General features: G+C 43.1%; 1 protein-coding gene across 5 annotated transcripts in view; it reads right to left on the bottom strand.

Annotated features, from left to right (window-relative positions):
* LARS2 (leucyl-tRNA synthetase 2, mitochondrial) overlaps positions 1–22,129 on the bottom strand; it is a 141,424-nt gene that overhangs the window by 113,999 nt on the left and 5,296 nt on the right. For 4 of the 5 annotated variants that reach the window (XR_013450312.1, XM_036095885.2, XM_078078973.1 and 1 more), the window contains exons 3-5: positions 16,994–17,122; positions 5,185–5,276; positions 2,876–2,936 (exon numbers count right to left, since the gene is read on the bottom strand). Coding sequence is in view for 4 of the 5 variants with exons in the window: in XM_036095885.2 (XP_035951778.2) it covers positions 2,876–2,936; positions 5,185–5,276; positions 16,994–17,122 (282 nt within the window). In the remaining variant the exon portion in view is untranslated. Of the gene's footprint in view, positions 1–2,875; positions 2,937–5,184; positions 5,277–5,975; positions 6,068–16,993; positions 17,126–22,129 lie in introns of those variants that run through there. The other variant, XM_036095886.2, reaches the window with a different exon arrangement.

Here is a 22,129-nt window from a genome sequence, read left to right on the forward strand (position 1 = left end):
CCCCCACCGGCTCATGCCCGCTTGCTCTTTCTATCGCTCAAATAAATAAAATCTAAAAAAAAAGAAAAAAGAAAAGAACAAACACTCGTTACCTGTGTGGGCAAAAGACATGATTAGATCATCCACACACACACCCCAAATTCAAACATCCATTAAACACATGAAAAAAAAAAACCTCCCAATCATGAACAATGAAAGAAATACAGACGAAAACATCTCTGTAAACAACTTGAGAGTAAATCTGTTTGGTCTTCAAACCTTCACAATACCACAAGACAAATAATACCTTTAAGTTTCCTTTAAGTACTTATATAAGCCTTAGACTTGATCATGGCTTTTCTGAGAGTTCACATTAAAGAAATAATAAAAAATGGTGTATCAAGATTTCTGCTCCGGGGCACCTGGGTGGTTCAGTCGGTTAAGTGGCTGCCTTCGCCTCAGGTCATGATCCCAGGGTCCTGGGATTGAGCCCCATGTTGGGCTCCTTCCTCAGCAGGGAGCCTGCTTCTCCCTCTCCCCCTGCCTGCCACTCCACCTGCTTGTGCTCTCCCTCTCCCTATCTCTAGCAAATAAATAAATAAAGAATCTTTATAAAAAAGATTTCTGCTCCAAGACTGGGGGACGAATATAGCAAATTGGTCAGCGAATTAGCCAAGCCCTGCCTGCTTGAGTGACCAGCAATAAAATGATGTCAATAAAAGTATTTTCATTTTAGAGCTTACTAGGGACCCAAAGAGATAATTATGGGTGCCTGGCCCATGGTTTAAGTGCTCAGTAACCATTAGACAGTGGTAGCAGCAGAGATGTATTTATCTACAACACTGCACAACAGGTTCAAAACCCCTGATCTGAAATGCTTGCAGTCAAATGTCCCTCAGCATTAAGACCTTTTTGGATATACGGAGTGCCTGGGTGGCTCAGTCGGTTAAGTGTCTGCTTTCGGCTCAGCTCATGATCCCGGATTCCTGGGATCGAGTCCCGCATCGGGCTCCCTGCTAAGCAGGAAGTCTGCTTCTCCCTCTGACTCTATCCCCTCTTGTGCTCTCTCTCAAATAAATAAATAAAATCTTAAAAAAAAATTTAAATTTAAATTAAAAAAAAAAAGACCTTTTTGTATATCAAAAAATAATAGCATATTTACCCAACGAGGTCTGGGAGAGTACCTGGTAATCAGTTATATTACTATTCCTATAGGAATATATATGAATATTCATTCTAAGTAAGATAAATACCAGTTCAGGTCAGGTTTTGCAGTAGACTGAATTAAAAAAAAATTTCAGTTTTTAGAGCTTTCTGGACTTCAGATTTGCACGGAAGGGACTGAGTACCCATATTTATAATAGAGAAACATTAAAATCTATCTAAATGTACGATAATAAGGGATAAGTTACATAAATTACAATAGTCATAAGATGGAAAACTAGACTGCTCTAAAAAGTCATTTTTTCAAAGAATATTTAATAAAATGGGAAAATGTTCATGAATAATAGGTAAAAAAAAAAAAGGCAAGATAAAAACACGCATTATGAATTCAACTTTGCAAAAGGAAGTTACATAGATGCTTATAATTCCAGAATAAAAGACACAAGGAACCATACCAGGATGTTAAATTAGCCACACTGACTTACGTTCTTCTTTAGACTTTTCTGTATTTTCTAATCTTCTATGATAATCCGCTAATATTTTGAACCATTTAATGGCTAATGTTCCTGTACAGGACTAGAGAGTTACCAAGTCCATCTCTGCCCTCAAGGAATCTAGAATCTCATCTCTGGAGAGCTCCGGCCAGGACTCAGGTGTCTGTGCATCAGACTGCATTTGGTTCGCGGTTCCCCACTAGCACCTCAGGACAATGGGACCAGGCCACCAGGACTTTTTCACACCTCCACCAAATGAAACACTTGATAACCTTGCAAGTCAAGCCAGTGGTAAAAATGGCATCAGTGATGTAACGAGAACTTGATTCAGCTCATGACCTTATCTAAAGAAGCTACCAGAAAAAAACAAAAAGGCCTGTTGAAATGTGTTTGCTCTCTTTCACTGTACTCATCAAATCTCCATTATTTAAGAAATTGCTGAAGGAGGAAAAGATCATATTTGGGTTTGTTCCAGGTGCTTCTCATGGGGAAGAGGATGTGAACTTGACCTTGACAGGTCCAGCAATGAAAACGTCAATCATTTTGTGGAGCATATGGATGCTAAGAGGGATCGTGACATTGGATGGTCCAGTGAAGGGACAGGCAGGAATCCCTCCTACCAAACAGGCCACCAGTGTCCAAGGGGGTGGGCCTCTGGCTGGAGCGCTGAAGGGCTCAGTTCCCAGTTTACTGAATAGTCCTAACACCCAGGTGGTCTTCATGAACTCCTCCCACACCTGGAATTCTCCACTGGTTTAGTACAGTTCAAAAGCATTTTACACCAAAATGCCACTTGTGACGCAAGCATTACGAGCTGTTATGAGACTTAATTTTGGACTTGGAACAAAGGTAAATAGATGGTCAGTCAACTTAACACCTAACCACCCAAAAAACCCCGATGGGTGGTTAGTTAAATCACGTTTATAGAGATTCCAATAGTCTTTTTAAAATATTGCAGAGAAGAGGAGAAATCCACATGTAAAGCTTTTGACACACATAAATTCTAGTCAGCTGTAGAGTAAGTTAACTCTCTTACCTTAATCCCATAGAAAATTACTTGTTTGCAGGCAGACTGTCCTCCGGGAATATTTTTTCATTTGTGGAGTGCTTGCTAATCCTTCCCTCCCTCCCTTCCCCTCTCACAACCCAAAGAGGAGAAACATAAAGTGTGCATGATCTCCTGTGTAGCTGGGACCTTCATAAAAATGAAACACTTCCAGGAGAAAGGGCTGACTTACCCTATCCCAGCTGAAACACAGGCCCAGTCGATCAAGCTGCTTCCTCATGTGTTCAATATTACTGTGAAACAGAGGGAAGAAAGTTTGGTTTTCAGAGGGGGGAAAGTCACAGACAAACCATTCTTTGAGAATGTGAAGGGAAACTGTAAAAGTCTAGATTATTCAAGAGGGCTTCCAATGTTGCTTTGCCCCGGCAAAAAAAAAAAAAAAAAATTAATCACTAAGAATTAACGAAAGTATCAGCGTATTAGAATTAGAAGACACCTATTCTTCGGATTCATACAGAATCCACTAGAAACCACAATGGTCTTTGGCCCTGGGGACTGGCCCTTCCTCTGGCCATGATAGGCAACCCCTTTGGTATGTGCACTCCCGGCCCATCCATACATCTGTATTCCGCACAAATTTAAGCCAAGCATGTATAAGTTTAAAATCAACTGAAGAGAAAAACCCTAATGTGCAAATTGTGGGAATCCAAAAGAAACCTGCTTTCGTGCTTATCAGTCAAAACCTAAAATCTAAAACTGTCCAATAATTGGGATGGGGGGAGAAAAGCGAATGAATCAACTTTAATATAATATGAAATAAGATGATAACATCACTTTTTTTTCTTTCCCCTAGGTAATCTCTGCTTAGCCAACAATAGCTTATTTTATGCCAGGCTTTGTGCTAGACATTTTGCGGAAAAGTGCTTGCTATGGACAATGTTTATGTCCCCGCAGAGTTTGTCTGTTGAAATCTAATCTCCAAGGTGATGGTATTTAGAGGTGAGGACTTTGGAAGGTGATGAGGTCATGTGGGGGAAGCCCTCTTGAATAGGAGCAGAGCCTTTATGAAATAGACGCCAGAGAGCTTCCTTGCCCCTTCTGCCATGTGGGGACACAAAGATGGCCATCTGTGAACCAGGAAGGAGGGTCTTCTCTATACACCAAATCTGCAGGTGCCTTGGTCTTGGACTTCCCAGCCTCCAGAACTATGAGAAAGAAATGTCTATTGTTTATAAGCCAACCCAGACTATGGCATTTTTGTTACAGTAGCCAACGAAGATGGTGCTTAATCTTTATCCATTCAGATGAGGTAGGAACGATGACTATCCCTTTTGTAAAGACAAATAAACTGAAGCACAGAGACATTAAGTAATTTTCTCAAGGTGATTAGCAAGCAAGAAGGAAAGGCAGGTTTTGCACCGAGGTGGCCTGAATCAGGGGCCATCTTCTTAATGGCTATTTTCTCCATGGAGGGTTTGGGAAACTTCTTCTGTAAAGGGCCAGATGGTAAATGTTTTCAGCTTTGTGAGCCATATGTCTACCACAACAACTCAACTCTGCCCCTGTATCATGAAAGCAGCCATGTAAACAAATGGGTATGGCTGTGTTCCAATAAAACTTTATTTACAAAATCAGGCAGGGCCAAATCTGGCCCACGGGCCCTAATTTGCCAATCCTCGGTCTAGCTTACATCAATTTTGTGCCATATTTGATCCACTTTATTTTATTATCTTTTCTTCCTTTTTTCATTACTCCCATTTAATCTAGAACTCACCATAACTGAAAAAGTGGGAACTAAGGGTTAAGAGAAAAAAAAAGTGGATGGTACAGTGGATGTTTTTCAAAAGTAGGCTCGGGCAAGATAAAGCAAAGGGAGGTCAAAGACACAGGCCCTGGAACTGCCCTTCTAGATCTCTTGAGGCACGGAGTGGGGAAAGGCCCCAGATCTTTGTGAAAGAGGCTGATGGAGTGAGCCCAGAACATTCCACTGGGTTCTGGGATGAAGGATGGGCACTGCTGGCCCACATGTACGTGAAAGCCTGAGGCACAGGTGGAATTGGGAACGTGTCCCCCTTGGAGAAAGCCATCCCCGAAATATATTGGCCATATATTTCTATATTGAATGTCTAAGTTCCCCTTGCTCTGGAATGGTGAAGGCAAAAATTAACAGAATTCTCAGAGAAAATTACAATGTGGAATTTGGATATAGCTCACACTGTGGTCAAGCAGATGAGAAGCATTGTGAACAAATGCAACCCTCTCCTTCTTTTTCCTTCCAAATGCAAATACTCAAGGGAAGAATAACTTTGTAACAACAAAGCATCAAAATGAACACATGAATGAATACCCAGAACCTTCTTTGGGACTTCTCAGTTAAGAATACAGCACGCTAGAAGACAAACGCCAATATATACAATCCTGTTCATTGCTTGGCAGACTGCAGTGTTTTGTTTGCTTCGCTATCTGTTTCTCATGCACAGATTAAAATATTTTTTTAAGGTTTCTGTATAGAAGTATTTGAAGACGCCTGTAGATACATACCTTTGCGTCCAACTTTCTGGATGTAGATTCCTCTCAATCGCTGCATTTTCAGCAGGCAGTCCAAAGGCATCCCATCCCATGGGGTTGATGACCTAGCATCCAGAAGAGAGACATCAGCCATGGCGGATTGCTAACACCTCTATCCGTATTGTCTTCCGGGCCATAAACAGGCATTCTCACCTACTAACATGTCATATCCCTTTCTGGATGATTCCAGACTATGCTTCTGAAAGCCAGCTATCTACTAGGACATATGCTGAGGAGAGTATTTAGAAGGTTATACACCAAGGTGCTCATAGCCGTTATCTCTGAGTAGACTCTTCTTTGTGACTACTCTACTTTCTTCTTGTCTGTGTTGTCTATAATGAAACCAAACTGTTTTTCTAAATTATAGGTGTTTTTTTTAATTTCCAAAATGCGTACATGTAAAAATGTATAGGCATTTAAAATGCTCACCTCGTATTACTATCTTCCAATGGAGGAGCTGTGCCGTCCAATATGGTAGCCACTGGCCACATGTGCTTATGTAAATTTAAACTTAAATTAATTAAAATTAAAAATTCATCAGTCCCTCAGTCGCACTAGCCACCGTTCAAGAGCGCAACAGCCACTTTGAATCACTCCCTGGAAGATGTTCCTATTCTCTGACGAATAAGGAAGCCTAAAATCTTAGAGCTCAAAAAGGCTTTTGAGATCTGTCCTCCAGCCCTAACCCCCTTTAATTTCACAGTTTAAGCAACGTGGCCCAGCAAGAGTGAGCAGCCTAGCTGGATAACACCAGAAGCAATTACCTTCAGCCGGGATGGGCCAGTAAGGCGTTCACTTCTGCAAATGGACAGCAGTTACAGCTCAGCGGGCAGCTTCTGTCCACCTACTTTACATGCTGTGAATGGGAACAATGGCTTGAAACACGCACCGTGGCACCAAGGGACAGCCTTGTTTGTAACCATATAGACAACCTGAGCTTGGGTTCACACACATTGCCTTGGGATAACGATGGATACTCAGAGGTATCAATCACCTCATCACCCACGCGTACCACCACAGCCATTTTCCACTAAAGAAATAGGTCTTGTTTTCTTTCCTAAAAATACTTTTCCCTCTGATATGTGAAGTAATGCATATTCACTATACAGAGAGAAATACTCAGAAGAAAACAAAACTCACTTGTAATTCTACCAGACAGCCATACATAACCAGTTAAATTTGGTAAATTTATATCTAATTTTTAGAGATAGGGATCATATTTTATATATATATATATATATATATGACAGGGATACATATATATATGTGATAGAGATAGGGATCATATCATTTATATATAAAGAGAGAGATAAAAAATATATATATTTTATCTCTTATTTCCTTCCCACTGCGCACCTGGGGTTTTCTTCCATCTTTCTGTCTGGCCCAAGGACTCTCTGAGGTGCACATGCGTATCGCCCACGGCCATCCTGCCTCAGGTCCATAGGCACCTATGATTCGAAGTATCCCAAACCCCTTTGGCTAATGAGTGGGAAACGCCAACAAAGGCTCGCTCTTCAGGAGGCTGTGTGGTCTGAGGGGAAAAGTCCCAAACCCAAGCCTGCCATTTACTGGCACTGGGACCCGAGGCACATTACTTACTCAGACTCTCAACTCACACTTGTGACTGAAAGCAGCCACCTTGCGCTGAGGATTATATGCCATATCGGTGGTGCGCTCAGCATGGCGCCCGGTCCACGCACCCGAGACATGGGGGCGCTTGCTACATGGCAGCTGCCGTCATCTGGTACCCCTGGTCTGCAGCACCCACACGTGGCACATCACTAGTTCCCCTGGCAACATTTCAGCCGTGTCACTGGCCAGAGGTATCACAGTGGCCCTCTGACAGCAGGTAGGGAGACGCCTTGACCTCACACACGTCCTGAACGTGGCTTACTCATGGCAACTGTCTGCAGCACGTTGGTGCCAGGCACTGGAAGTTCTTAACCAAACTGAACGGACCATGAGGTTTAAACGTGTAGGTCTTTTTAAAACATTCTCACATTCCCCAGGTATATCTGTTTTTTGTAGTTTTAGGAACCCAGCTAGACACAACCCAATCCAGTTGATCTTTCAGACCCAACCCGAGGTCTCTCTGCCTCTTGCTAAATGTGGCAGACCCAAAATGCTTCACCCTTCCGGACAGTGTCCCTGCCCTTCTGGAACCTGCTCCTCCTCCAACTTCACACAGTCCTGGTGGGGGCTGCCAATCACAAAACCTGCCCCTCTGGTTACGGGCCTGAACGTGGAGGTGGGATGCAAAATAGAACAGGAAGGCAACAGCATACTCTCTTCACTACTTTCTCCTTGGCCCGGAGGAACAAGGAGATGAGACCAACCATGGCTCCAGGTGACCCCACCTTCCACCGGATGGAGGTGTCTGGGAAAACAAAGCTTGCATGGGGACCGAGACTGAGGGTACTGACATGCTGCCAGGACCTGGTCCCAATGCCCACGGGCTTGTTTCCCGCAACACTGCCTCTCATTCTATGAGCTACACCAGGGTCTGTAAACACGAACAAACTTCCCTTTTTGGCTTAAGCTGGGCTGGGCTGGGCTGCAGTCCTTGGGAGCCAAGAATCCTGAGTAAAACAAACACCTTTTAGGATACAGCTTTCTCTTCAGCATTGCTTAAGCCACAGATGAAAAACATTCCCTTGTATTAAACTATTAAGCTTCACAGATTTTTTCTCTCTTTTCCTTTAATTTTCAAAAGCTACAAACAAACAAATAAATAAATAAAATCAACCCCATGTCAGGGATTCGTCCTGGATTACTAGAAAGTTCTGCAGTACTTCCACGGACTGCACAGGAGTGTAAACTTCCAGCTGTGCTTGAATTCTCCTAGGGCTGCTTCACTGGCAGAAAAATGTAACTGTTGTGTAACTGCTCCAGGAGAAGGGGGAAAAACTTAATTACCACTTGGTTTCCTTGTGGGAGCTGCCAAAACGGCACCCGTTCAATCCTCCTGCCTATTAACATTCTGTTAGACGCTGTCCATATTTTTAAATAAAGTCAATACAGAGACTGTCACAAAAACCAGTCTGGATTTACGTAATATTTTTCTATTTTTGTTTTCAGATGAAATTCACATGAAAAGATATTCTTAGCCCACGTTACCCAAGCTGTCTATGAAAAATCAAGCTGGAAAATCTTAAAGCTTCTTAATATTCCATTCTTACCGAAAATCGACAAAAAAGCAAATGCCTGCCCTAGAATACAGACTGTGGGAAGGCCTTTCTGCATCTTGAAGTCAGAATGGTTCCCTCCACCATGGGCCGGATCACTGGAATAAACGTTCCCATGAGCTAAGTTTCTACGGAACAGGAAAGGGGTCCTCTCACTCCTAGACCCTGGGTTTCCAGTGACACAGGGACCAACTGCAGAACCCACTCTAATGCTATAGGAAACAATTCATGACTGTCAAGGGGGAACCAAGTGAAGACCTATAACAGGATCATGAAATACCAAAGCCCATCCCTTTCTCTGAGGCAGCAGGTTCTATCTGCTGGTCAAACTGTTACAGCCCATTTATGTAAAAGATATAATGTCAGGTGCTTCCTTTGCCAGCCTCCTTCGCCTCTTGGTCTCTTACACATCGTCCACATCGAATACCTCCAATCTAGGTCCGGGATGCCGGCTTTCTTGCCTGTGATTCCCTGTGGCCAAGACTGTCCAAAACATTCACCGGGAGGAACTCCAGACTCTCTTTTTAGGTTCTCAAATTCCTACCCCTTTCTTTCTTTCACTGTAACTTGGTTTAACCTTTAATGCTAGGGCCACCTGAGCCCGCTCAATTCCCTAGGAGTTAATTCTTCCTGGACGTAAGTGCTTTCTGCAGAAAAGGAACCAAGAAAAAGTCCTAGTAGCTCTAACTTGGAAATCTATAACATAAACTTCCGGTGTGTGAAAAACCATCATTTCCAGCCGTTCTTCTAACAAACACTCTAAGTATTTACAATTGAGTGAGAAGCCAAGGGGGACAGCAGAACAACCCCCAAGTCTGGAAGAGTGGGACACCGCCACCACCCCTAGACTGAAGGAAAAAAGTGGGAAGCAGAGGTAACAGAGCTCCAAGGCCAAGATCAGGTATAAAAACTGAAACACATGTGGATCTGCCCAGATGCAACTGGATTCCTGAAGAAGCTGCTGACCAGCGCAGAGAGAGAGAAATTCTCTGGCTTCTCCTTCCCTCCTGCACTCCAGTCTTGCCAGAATTTCTTACTGTCCAAAACCAGCTGGACGCCAGCTGCCACCAGGGCTTGGGAAACGTGGTCTGCGGGGGTCAGTCCTTCTGCCGTACAAGGCAAAGCAGTGGGTGGAGCTGACAGCCGACTGGCCACGGGCCAGCCCGGCAACACCAGCAAGACCGCAAACCTACCACAATCTGAGATATCAAAGGGGAGTCAGGGCCAGCTACGGAAGAGGGGCAAACCCAGGGATCAGAGACCTGGCAAGTCAGACCAGAGCCGGACAGAAGGCGAGGGCTGGAGCTGGGGCGAGGCCAGCCTCTGTGTGGACAGAGTCACGTGTCCATGCCTCACCCTGACGGGGCCTTCTGCCGCCCCCTGAGCTGAGCGGTGGGCGTCCCAGGGCTGGCAGGCAGGATAGGATGGCAAGCAGATGAGAAGAAAGGGATACAGGAGAGAGCACAGTTACAAATGACAACGTGCAGACAAGGCTCGGAAGGGATACACACCGATACATGCCAGGGATCACTGCCCAGAAGGGCGTGGTCAGGGAGGAGGTGGTCAGAAGGGACTGTGGCCTCATCTATGTTGTATTTCTTCTTTTTAAAGGGGGGAATATGGAATGTTACGTACAATTTAAAAATACATTTTTTTTTTTTAAGAAGGAAAAAAAGAACAGGCAAAGATACAGTTCTTCCTCCAACACAGGAAATAAGATCAAGTAGAGGTAAGAAAACTTTTCAGGTAGAAGGGAAGGAAGCTGGGGCAGCTCGTCGTCTGCCTTCCTGATGGCAAGAGAAATAGCACAATTGTTGCTACAAAAGGGCCAGCCTATTCCCTAGGAATGACCAGCTTTCTCTCCTTTTCATCATAAAACAAAACTTTAGAGTTGAAACCAATGCAGCTTCTAACTGAGAGCAACCATGGTTACTGCTTCTCAAAAAATTGCTATTTTCAGAGAATGTCATGGTTTCTCTGGAGTAGATTCAATGCTTTATTTCCCAGAAATGAGAAACACAACATTTAATTTTGTTTAGCAAGTGTAACAACCCACCATTATTATAGACTGAGGATCAAAATGAAGCGAATACTTCAGAGTGAAGAACCCAAATGACAGTACCTAGGCCCAAAACAGAAGACCTCCCTTGGGAAGCTGGAGAGACGTGCCAAGCGGATAAATCAGCCAGTTTCTAATCAAGACACTGGACCAACAATTCATTCTTCCCTTCAAATGACATCGGAGAGGATAAGCCCTGGAAATCCACTCTCTACTTTTAGAAACTGCAGAGAGTCAAAAATTTGACAACTAAATGCCATGCTATGCACCCTCTGGGCACTTCAAACACACTTGCTGACTGGTTGGCCGACTGAGAATTGATGAAACACGTATTATCATCCACTTGCTAAGAACTCCCCTCGCTTCCTGATATTTAGGGGTAATCACGTTATGATCACGCAGCAGCCAGACACAGAGCCTCAATTGACTTCCTCCTCCGCAGTGAATAGCAAAAAGGCCCAAGCAGAAAACCCAACTGGGCAGTGTGCGGAGGCTTTTGGCCTGAGTCCAATGAGTCCAAGCCCAACCCTGTGAGGGGGACTGGGCACCCTGATGCTGTCCTCACCCTGCTTTTGGCCCGGAGGGTGCCAGGGAAACCAGCCGGGGTGGGAGGTGGGTCATTTTATTTTCCAATCTCCTGTGCATACAACATACAAAGACACGACAAAATCACCATATGTGCTAAGCTTTAAATGTGTCATCAGACATTGTATATGAGTTTAAGAAGAAGCCAACTGGCAGCGCAGCCTTTTCTGACTCGTGAAAGAGAAGAACTGATCTCTGGCTTCAAGAGGCCCCTGCTTCAACATCCAAATGTCAGGACTACCTTATTATTGCTACTATTAATTGGGTTACACTGGGAAATTGCGTTGCAGATTTTCTCACTGATCACCTCCCAGGGCCCCTGCCACAAATCTGTGAGGTGGGTCAGGCAGGTATCATCACTGCCATTGGCTAAAGCCCCTATTTCCTGATCAATTCATCACCCCAAACCGCCTGCCTCTCCACTTATAAAGTCCACATCTGGTATGTATGAGCCTGATGGTCATGGCTTTCAGGGCCGGCTCCATGAACGAGTGCGAGCGTGGAAGGCCGCAACAACCCATCTGCATTCTTTCCTTTTTTTTTTTTTTTTTAAGATTTTATTTATTAATTTGACAGACACAGCAAGAGAGGGAACACAAGCAGGGGGAGTGGGAGAGGGAGAAGCAGGCTTCCTGCAGAGCAGGGAGCCCAATGTGGGGCTCGATCCCAGGACCCTGGGATCATGACCTGAGCCGAAGGCAGACGCTTAACGACTGAGCCACCCAGGTGCCCGACCCACCTGCATTCTTGTCTCATTTCTCTCCTTTGCACAACTTATTTGCCGCTCTAAGAAGAAACCAAAGTAAAAGCAACCTTGAACTTTCCAAATCATCATTCTCATCCATTCTCAAACCCAAATTATACTCTGCGGTCTGGCTGGGCTCACAAAATTCAAAGACAAACCACAGACTGGGAGAAGACTTTTTTTTTTTTTAAGATTTTATTTATTTATTTGACAGAGAGAGACACAGCGAGAGAGAGAGCACAAGCAGGGGGCAGTGGGAGAGGGAGAAGCAGGCTCCCCACTGAGCAGGGAGCCCTACGTGGGGCTCGATCCCAGGACCCTGGGACCATGACCTGAGCCCAAGGCAGACACTTAACGACTGAGCCACCCAGGCGCCCCATGAGAGGAGACTTTTGCGTTGCATTTAACCAACACAGAATCAGTAATCCAGACTGTATAAAGAATTCTACAGAGCAATATGAAAAAGACAAACAACCCAAGAAGAACTTGGCAAATAATATGAGCAGGGCAAAAAGAAAAGAAGGAAATTAAATAAGCAATAAACATATGAAAATATCTCAGCTTCACTACAGGATAGTACTCAGGAAAATGTAAATTAAAAACACAATTAGACTGCCATTTCCCATATGACAAATTAGCACAGACTAAAAAGTCTAACATTACTAAGTGCTGTCAAGGATGTAGGGCAGTTACAAACATCTTTCATTGCTAGTGGGAGTAATAATTGGCCTCAACAGTTTGGAAAGTGATTTAGAAAGATGTAGTAATGCTGAGCAATGTACACTCTATGACCCAGTAATGCCACTTCTCCCACAGGCTAACCCATCAGGTATAAGGATGCTCACTGGAGCAAAAATTTGAAACAACCTAAAACTCTATCCATGTGAAAATGGATAATTAACTATTGTCATAATTATACAGTACTTGTAATGGATGAAATAACTCTAGAGACACAGGATAATCCCTGATACAAAATACTGAGTGAAATAATATGCAGAATATTAAATATCTTTTATATAAAATTAAAAACAATACTACATATAAGTATGTATGTATCCCTAAACAATAGATAGAGTAAAAACATGAAAACATGAAGGCAAAGGATATACACTAAGTCCTGAATAGTGGTTACTTTTACTTTGACTTCAAGGACTGGAATCCAATTGTGGAGAGGAACAACTCTTATCTGCAACATAAAAAAGGGAAAAAAACAAACAAAAGAGCTGAGGCTAATAGGATTACATGGTGGCACCTTCTATCAGGACACAGATCTGGGTATCTGTGACAATGCTCTATAGACTTCTCTGTTGGAAATGTTCCATAATTTTTTAAAGTACCCTGTTTAAACTGAAGGGGATAAATGAGATTACCCAGGAAAAGTGGACAGAGAAAAAAAAAGAGAAGGCAGTCCAGAACAGACCTGGATGTAAGGTAGAGAAATTCCTTGAAAAACACAACTTAAAACTGACATGGAAGGAAACAGAAGATCTAAATAGCCCTATATCATTAAGGAGATAGAATCTGTCATTTTAAAACTTCCCACAAACAAAATAGCAGGCCCAGATACCATCACTGGTGAATGGTGTTAAGCAATATGGAAGAAATAATACCAATAATATACATCACTTTCAGAAAATAGGAAGAAGGGAACACCTTCTAGTTTGTTTTATGAGGCCAACATCACCCTGATGGCAAAACCAGACAAAGACATTAAAGAAAAGAAAATTTCAGAGCAGTAGCTCCCATGCACATAGGGGGATTAACAAATTGTATACAGCAATTCATGCATAAAAAAAAAATACATTATGACCAAATAAAATTTGTCCCAAGAACACAAGGTTGGTTTAAAAATTTTTTTAAATCAATCAACAAAACATATCACATTAACAGAATAAAAGAGAAAAACTTTATTCCATCTCAACAGATACAGAAAAGGCATTTCACCAAAATCAACACCATTCATGAGAAAAACTCTCAGCAAAGTAGGAATAAAGGGGAACTTTCTCAACCTGATAAAGAGTATGCAAAGATGGAGTGGAGCAGGGAAAGTTTGTGGAGTAAACGGGGAGGGAGAAGCAAAAATGCAGAAGTTCTAGGAGAGTGGGGTCTCACTGAGAGCAGAGTGTTTTAAGGAGGAGGAAATGGCCTACTGTATTTCATGTTGCCGAGGTTGAGAAAGACAAGGACAGGGGCACATCCACGGAGGTCAATGGTAGCCTTGAAGAGAGCAGAACTGCCACACCACTCACTCCACCTTTTACTTCCCATACTGTTCTTCGTGTAACTTAAAATTATTTCATATATCTCCACTCAAGAACAAAGCAAACCAGTCGATAAATTAACAAGTTCTAGAAAAAGCCAAAGCTTGCTGAATTTTTCTTAGGCCTACTGACTGATATTGAACTTAAGACTCTAGTATTTCTATTGAATACAATAGAAACCCCAGTATTTAGAATAACTGATACTCAATGACTATATATTGAATGAATGAATGAATGAATGAATACACATGTCAGACCCTGCTGTTACTCCAGATTAGATATTTCTTCCTTCTTAGAGTGAGAACCATTGAACTTGACCTGAATCCAACCTCACTCTATCTCTGGGACCAGTCCTGACATTGGGAATGGATTTTAAAACAATAGCAAACTCAACAGGCTTTGGTGTTATTGACAATTACACTGAGATTTGTTTCTCTTTTGCCATATCGCTTGAAAAATAGCTGGACAAGTTTTCACCAAATTTGGAGTTATAGATGGAACGAACTGACTTAAATATGGCTTATGAAAATTAGCAAGAAATTAATTTCAGCAGAACCTGGAGAATACCCCAAAAAGACAGCTCATCATCTTGAACAGAACAACTGAAACTTAGGAACAAAGAGAACCCTAGGTGCCTGTTGATCACACAGACTCAGACACTGTAAACCAAATAACAAAGAGTAGTTTTGGGCACCCATCAAGTGATAGGATAGGTAATACAAATTGCAGGCAATGTTTTACAGTTAAGCTGCTTCTGAGGAGGTAACTCTATACAGCATACTCCAGGCTGAAGAGAGCGGGGTGCATTTATTAAATGACAGTGGCTGACCTCCCAGAGTACCAACTCAATGTAAATAGTAATTGCAGCTATCACTTATTAAGGGATTATTATGCCAGACACATGTATTATCTCATTTAACCTGCACAACAATCCCATGAGGCAAGAATTACTGTTAGCCCTATTTTAAAGGTGAGGAAAGTGGAGATTTAGAGCCATGAAATGACTTGTGCAGGGTCCCTCAGTAAGAAGGTGGCAGAATGCTGTTCAAATCCACGTTGTCCAACTCCTGGGTCCAGCCTGACCTTGGGCTTCAGTTACTATAGGAGTCTCCATTTTGCCTCTTGGGCCTGAGTGGCTCTAGGCCTGGAGCTCTGCCTTGAGCTTCCTCTGGAACATCTCATCCCATCCAAGAGAATCAGAATCCCACCCACACCCTCTCAACCACCTGTACCCTCTCATAAATGTACAACTTTGCTATAAAAGCTTCATCTTCAGCAATTTGCCTGCACTCACTAACTGTCCAAAATAAGTTGGCGTAAGTAAAAAACCACAGGATAAATCTAGTCAAAGAATCACAGTAAGACAGAGAATTATACTTTTGGCAAAGAGCCAATTCACTCTGCACTGTCTCTTTCTAATAAACATAGCAGCAATGATGGAAAGCAATGTCTGGGGAAAATAACATTCGACACAAAGCAGGAAGACAAATACCTTTGACTATTAAAGTAGAACACAAATCTCTGCATTTGGTAGTATAAAGTTATTAACTCTTTAAGTGACAAAGAGCCATTTTAACTTGCCTTCCTTTTTAGGAATACTTCTTGCCAGTGTCAGTTCAGCATAAATTTTCGAACCAATTGTGACAACAGATGCACCTATGTCTCTAAAGGAAAATCTTTACAAAGAACTAGGAGGTGGCAGATGTCATTTGTACAGGCAGGTTAATAATGGCAACAGCCAGTGGGAATCCCAGTGAATGTTTTAACAATTGCCCCTCTGGAGGAAAATGCTGAGTCTAGCATTTGCTGATGTCCATGGTGTAAATACTCCCCCATGGCTGGATCTCAAGCTCCTGGGGTGACTGATAAACACAGACTTGGACAGAGAGGTGCACGGGGGGCTCTCAGGAGCTGTTGTGAACAGGCTCCAGCCAGCCTCTGGTGAGCAATAGTATTTCCTGGTTATGTACTATGTGCCAGGTATGAGCTAAATGCTTCACAGCCGTCCTCTTTGATCCTTGTAACAGGCCAACGGGCAGGTACTGTTTTATCCCCATTTTACAGATGAGGGAGAACTAGGTCTTAGAGAGGTTAAGTAACTAGTCAAAGGTCACACAGCTAGTACGTGTTAAGAGCTGGCATTCGAGTCCTGGACAGTCGGGTTCAGTGGTCCGTGTTCTCAACCCTTCTTCAATCCCACCTCTCTGTAAGTGGTTAAAGAAGGTATGGTGATCATTCCCACCCCATTTTACAGACGATACACTGCTAAAGAGTAAACGGTAAGCTTTGGGGTAACTGGCAGTGGGGGAGAAGGGGACTGACCCACAATGGCCAAGGAAGGGTCTTTCTCCTCCTGTTCCAGTAAATTTCACCTTGTCCTTCAAGACCCATGTCAGACGCTCCCTCTTTAGTGGAACCTTTCCCAAATGCCCCAGGGTTGTTCCTCCCAGATATTTTTTTCCTTATAAAAATGTTAATTTTTCCATCATAAAATAATCCACGCTCATTAAAGAATACAGAAAATATCAAACAGAAAGAGAAAATTCTCCTGTGGCCCCACCTCCTCCTCACAGCATTTGATCCGTATCTGTACTATTGGATTCATTCCCCTACACGATGACGATCTGTGTTTCACCCCCGCCGGACGGTGGACTCGTGCTGGGAAGACGGCCCACGTTACCAACATTTGTAGCTAAATCTGACCCCAGCCCCACCCCCCCACCATCTGTAGCACGACACCGAACACACAGCGGTTCCCCTCCCCCCCATTAATCCAGATGTTTTATTAGGTCTTCTAACTCATAAAAGGAAACACTGGGCCTTTCGGGTTTATCGTCAAAGCTGTCCTAATTTTAACTATAACCTGTTCTCTTCATTTGTCTTGACCACGTTAATGACATTCTTCCTCCCCAGGGTGGGATGGGAAGGGGGCATTTTTCCTTACCTGCATCCCTCTCATCTTCTGGAACCGTGCAATGGTGTCGCTGATGGTATACACACGTACGTGGCCCATGTGCAACTTGCCAGAAGGATAAGGGAACATGGACAGTACGTAAAACTTGGGCTTTGATTTCTGGGGAAGAATTGACAAAGAATGACAATGAGCACTTCTTAAGCATTTACGGGGACCCTACATGCACATAAAATGTTGGTGCCGTACTTGAGGTAACAGTTTAACATTTTCAAAGTTTCCCTAAAAAAAAGAAAAAAGAAAAAGGTACCTGGGTGGCTCAGTTGGCTAAGCAACTGTCTTTGGCTCAGATCATGATCCCAGGGTCCTGAGATGGTGTCTCGTGTCAGGCTCCCTGCTCAGCGAGGAGTCTGCTTCCCCTCTGACCCTCCCCCCATCTCATGCTTTCTCTTTCACTCGCTCTCTCAAATAAATAAATAAAATCTTAAAAAAAAAAAAAAAGGCTGCTCCCATAATGTAAACTGACAAAAATGTCACAAACCAAAATTCAAAGCCCTGGTTTAAGCTGAAGAATGCCCAAATTAATGCCGAACAACCTCAAAGTGCGAATTACCCATATATATTTTTAATCTTTTTTTTTTTTTCTGTTTTAAAAGCTTCTAAGACAGTTTCTACCTAGGTCTTAAAGAACTATATGTTTTTCCAAATGAAGCTCTAACGCATATATCTGTATAATTCACGGACATGACAGTTGAATCACACAGATGTGACATCTCTAAATCCCCTGTAGCTGCATTCAAACTTGGATTTAGCAGGAAGAGCAGGATCCTGAGGCACCAGTCTGGGTCCTGGGTTTCTCTGCTGTATTGTGAGCTTATCTTTCAACAGACAAAGTTGAAATGGGAGAATAAGGAGAAAATCATAGCCAACAAGGCAAGAAGGGTATTGTTTCCCAGGGCCGATCTACAGACAGCCTCACGCCAGGGTTAGAGAACCTTCCAGCTGCTAAAGACACAGCTGCATTACGAGAAACAGAAGAACAGTCCCTGCGTCCAGACGGAATGAACATAGGGCAGGGAGTCCTTCCTGGATGGCTGACTTTGGGTTTGTGCACCACCCGAGGGGCTAAGGCTCCAAATGAATCGTGCTAGTGATTTAACTGATTGCTAATTAGGGGGTCTGTGGTTCAAGGGCAAGGGCTATGTTTTAATCATCTCCCTCTCCCCACCCCCCCCACCTCACTTCAACCCACCCCCACTCCCAGCAGGAGTTTAATTCCCGGCCCCACGGAGCACTTATGACCAAAGGGCATTTTTTTCCCCCAGCTACCCAAATCCTGTCCAGGTGACAGGAGCATTCCCCCTACCCAGCCTTAAATCCTCTCATGCAGGGCTCTCTGAAGAAAGGAAGAAGAGGTAACTGCTTATGTTTGGTCTCTGAGGGTTGGGATCTTCTGATATTACCACTCTCTCATTTATTTCTGCCTTCTGTTTTTCTCTCTCTGTCCTTATTCCCTTCCTGCAGGGCTGCTAGAGCTCTTTCAGGTTTTGCTTCTCCCAAAGTAATGAAAACAAACACAGAACAGAATATTCATGACCATTCCTTCGTGTATAGGGAGGTGATTTTTTGCTAAGTACTTGCATGACTGATCACTGACACGGCCAACTATAATCAGGGGAGTGGAAGAACCCAGAAATCAGATCCTTTCCAAATCTCATTTGACCCCTTGCTTTAAACTTCCCTCAGCAAAGAAGTTAAACCTTTCACGGGGCCACTAACATGTGGCAAAATTAACTAGAATGTTCTCTGTACTGCCCAACCTCCAGAAATTACCAACGAGTGGTAAGTCGAGCTGCCTAAAGGAAGAAAAGGGAAAAGAGAACACACAGGAGTCTGGATAATACACAAACTGAAAATCACGTAATGCTCAAGTGACAACTGCAATTGATTTACCTAAAGGGATGGAAAGCAGCACGCTGATCACACACTTTAACTGGAAACTGCAGACCCATAACCCTTAGGAAAACCTCGGGAGACAGGCCCTGAGGTGTGGAGTCGGTGCAGACTCACGACTTGCTGTCTTTAAGAAGGAAAGTGACAGATAATCCTCTCAGCTTGTAAACTAGTCCCTCAAATGAGGCGCAAGACCTTACTCTGTCACTCGGTGCAGAATCAGAAGCAAGCAAACTGTCCACTCCATTTGAACCTTATTCCTTCTCATAATAGACTGAGTCTATTGCCTTTTCTTGGGGCATTTTTAGGAACGTGGGAAAATAGCTATTACAGAGCTCTTAAGCATCTGAAAAAAAAATCAATAAAATCCTTGATATAAACCATTTCTCGTTTTTCATTTTAAGTTTTTACATTAAGCCCATTTTTCTTTTATTATAATCGCCTTGTTTTCATTATAGGGACATATCTATTTTTTTATATTATGTTTACTGAACAATCGATCTTACCCCAAACATTTTCCACATACAGCTTCTTCATGACTATCTCTTTTTGGTAGGTCTGTCCAACAGAGATTTAATGTTTAGCACATTGAGTGATTCGTTACACACTAAGCCAAACTCCAAAAGGGAGCTTACAGAAGATATATAGAAAGGCACTACTGGCAAAAGTCTTTAATATTCATGACTATTTTTGTTTATTGCAGAAAAGGTATTCAGCTTGCTTCATGTCTCTTCCTTTTGCTTTTCTGTGTGAATTAAGTCATCTTCCTCCGTGATAATGAAATGAGTTCTATCCTCTGGGGATGGCAAGATGGAATTATGGGGGTTTATGGTAAAACTGAGCAGGAATCTGATTGAAGGGGAAATTTTCATAATTACATAAAAGTGTAAGAATGTAAGCCTTTGAAAGAAATTAAGATTGTAAGCGATGGGAAGAGGACGGTTTTTATAAGTGGGACCTATTATTTTTGCCAGCTTCTGACATCAGGGGAAAGATAACTCTTTCCTCTTCATAGATCACGTTCCAAAACTGTTGCAGAGCCTAGAGGGGGCAGACAGAAGGAGCCTGGAGCCCGAGTTCTGGCCCCAGCCTTGCCCCCAGCTATCTGCAAGACCTTGGGCAAATTCCTCTGCCTTTCTGGGCTCAGAATCTATAAATCAAAGGTGAGGCACCAGAAGGTCCCAGGCACATATCCCCAGTAAATTACCAAACCTCCCTCTGAGCCTCTGTTTTCTTACTCCCCCAAAAATCCCCAGGGTTGTTCCAGGATTAAATAAGGTAATATATGGAAAGATAGTACCTGACATATAGTCAAATGCTCATTAAATAGAACTTCGTTTAATAATGATTATGGTGATCATGGCAAGACATTCAACTCCTGGAAACTCATTTGGGTGGATTTTAAATAGATCTAATACCACAGTGAGGTCAATTATAAATGCTTCAAAATCCACTGACATCCAGTTGTCTTCTTAATTCCTGACAAAGATACCACACACTTTTATCCTCTTGGATCTTTTGTTTATGTAACATTTCAGTTTGTAAAACGTGTTCAGCCACGTTTTCTCATTTGATTCTCAAAACAATTCTGTGAGATAAACAATGCAAAGAATCTGAGGATCAAAGAGGTTATGTGATATGGATGAGATCACGCTGAGGTCTTGAGGCCGAGCCCATGGTACTGCCCTGGCTCCAGACTGGTCATATGGCACCTGCTCCACCTTACCACTCCCCAGTGCAGACCCTGAGAGGGTGCCCCCAGGGGATCACCCTCAGTATCCCTCCAGCTGCTTCCCCAATTATTGATAAACTATGTTGGCCCATTTAATTTTTTAAAAGATTTTATTTATTTATTTAGAGTGTGCACATGCGTGAGCAGGGGGAGGGGCAGGGGGAGAGACAGAATCCCAAGCAGACTCCACACTGAGCACAAGGCCCAAAGTGGGGTTCAATCTCACAACCCCAAGATCACAACCTGAGCCAAAACCAAGGGCCAGATGCCCAACTGACTGAGCCATCCAGGTACCCCTTGATCCATTTAATTATTTTAAAAAACCATATACTTAAGAAGAATGAGAAGCCACAAAAATCAGTAAGCTACAACTTTAAAATGTGTAGAAGCCACTAAATTATAATCTAAACCAAAAAGAAAAGAAGACATGATAATTTTACTCTCCTTGTTCAGAATTAAACTGCTCCCTAGTTTGTTTCCAAAATACGTTTAGTTACCTGAGTCTGGTCATGTTGACATGAAGGCTCTTCATGCCCTGCTGAGGCGGAAGCCAGGCTTTCACTGTACAATCATGCATCCTATTCAAACCTTCACTTGATACCCATCACACCTCTCTCAATACCAGATTTTCTTTCTAACCAATTCCCAAAAACATCCTCTTCACTTTAACACAAATAACTGCCCCCAGCATTCTTCACAGTGATCAATCTCATAGAAGGAATGTGTCTGAAAAGAATGAGAATCAGGAGATGGGAAATGGCCAAGTCTAGAGAAAAGCAGTCTCTTGCAGTTATATGTACTCAACTGCTTGCCTCTGGCCTAATCTCCTTAATTAAATGTAGAAGGTCTGTATTATTTGGCAACTATTACAAAGGGTTGGTAGAATTTAAGAGTAAACTATCTTATAGTGCTTGGCTCTGATCAGATTCAACATTTCAAGTAACAAATCACATCTCCCATTTGTTACTTTGACCAATATCAAGAGGTAAGGGCTACCACATCCAAGACTAATCCCTGACAGGCTGGACTCCTAGAGAAGGAGCCAGCCTCCAATATGGTGCCCCATGGAAACTGGGTACAACCAAATACTGAAGATAATTATAAGTAGAGGTCTGAGCTGATGCATCCAGAGCAGAAGCCAAGGGTTCACTAAGTCACACAACTGCCACTGCAAGGCTGGATCACAGACCCAGATCACACCAGGGAAGGGCTGGTACCTCCCAAACCATGATGCTGAGGTGGCAGAACCAGGTTGGAGGCCAAGGTCTATGCCAGGGAAGAGAGAGGTGTTCCTCAGAATATGCGGATTCAAAGTTTCATAGGTGAGGGGTCCAGGTGCCACTCCTGGAGCCTCACATCTGACCCTGCTGGACCCCTGTGTGCTGCCCCACCACACCATGGACCAGGAAGGACCCAACCCCTGCTGGATGAATCCTGATGCATCACCCTGGTAAATGCTGCTCCAGAATGCCCAGTGTGGCACC

This window comes from Halichoerus grypus, chromosome 1 (genome assembly GCF_964656455.1).
Source record: "Halichoerus grypus chromosome 1, mHalGry1.hap1.1, whole genome shotgun sequence".
NCBI classification, from domain to species: Eukaryota; Metazoa; Chordata; class Mammalia; order Carnivora; family Phocidae; genus Halichoerus; species Halichoerus grypus.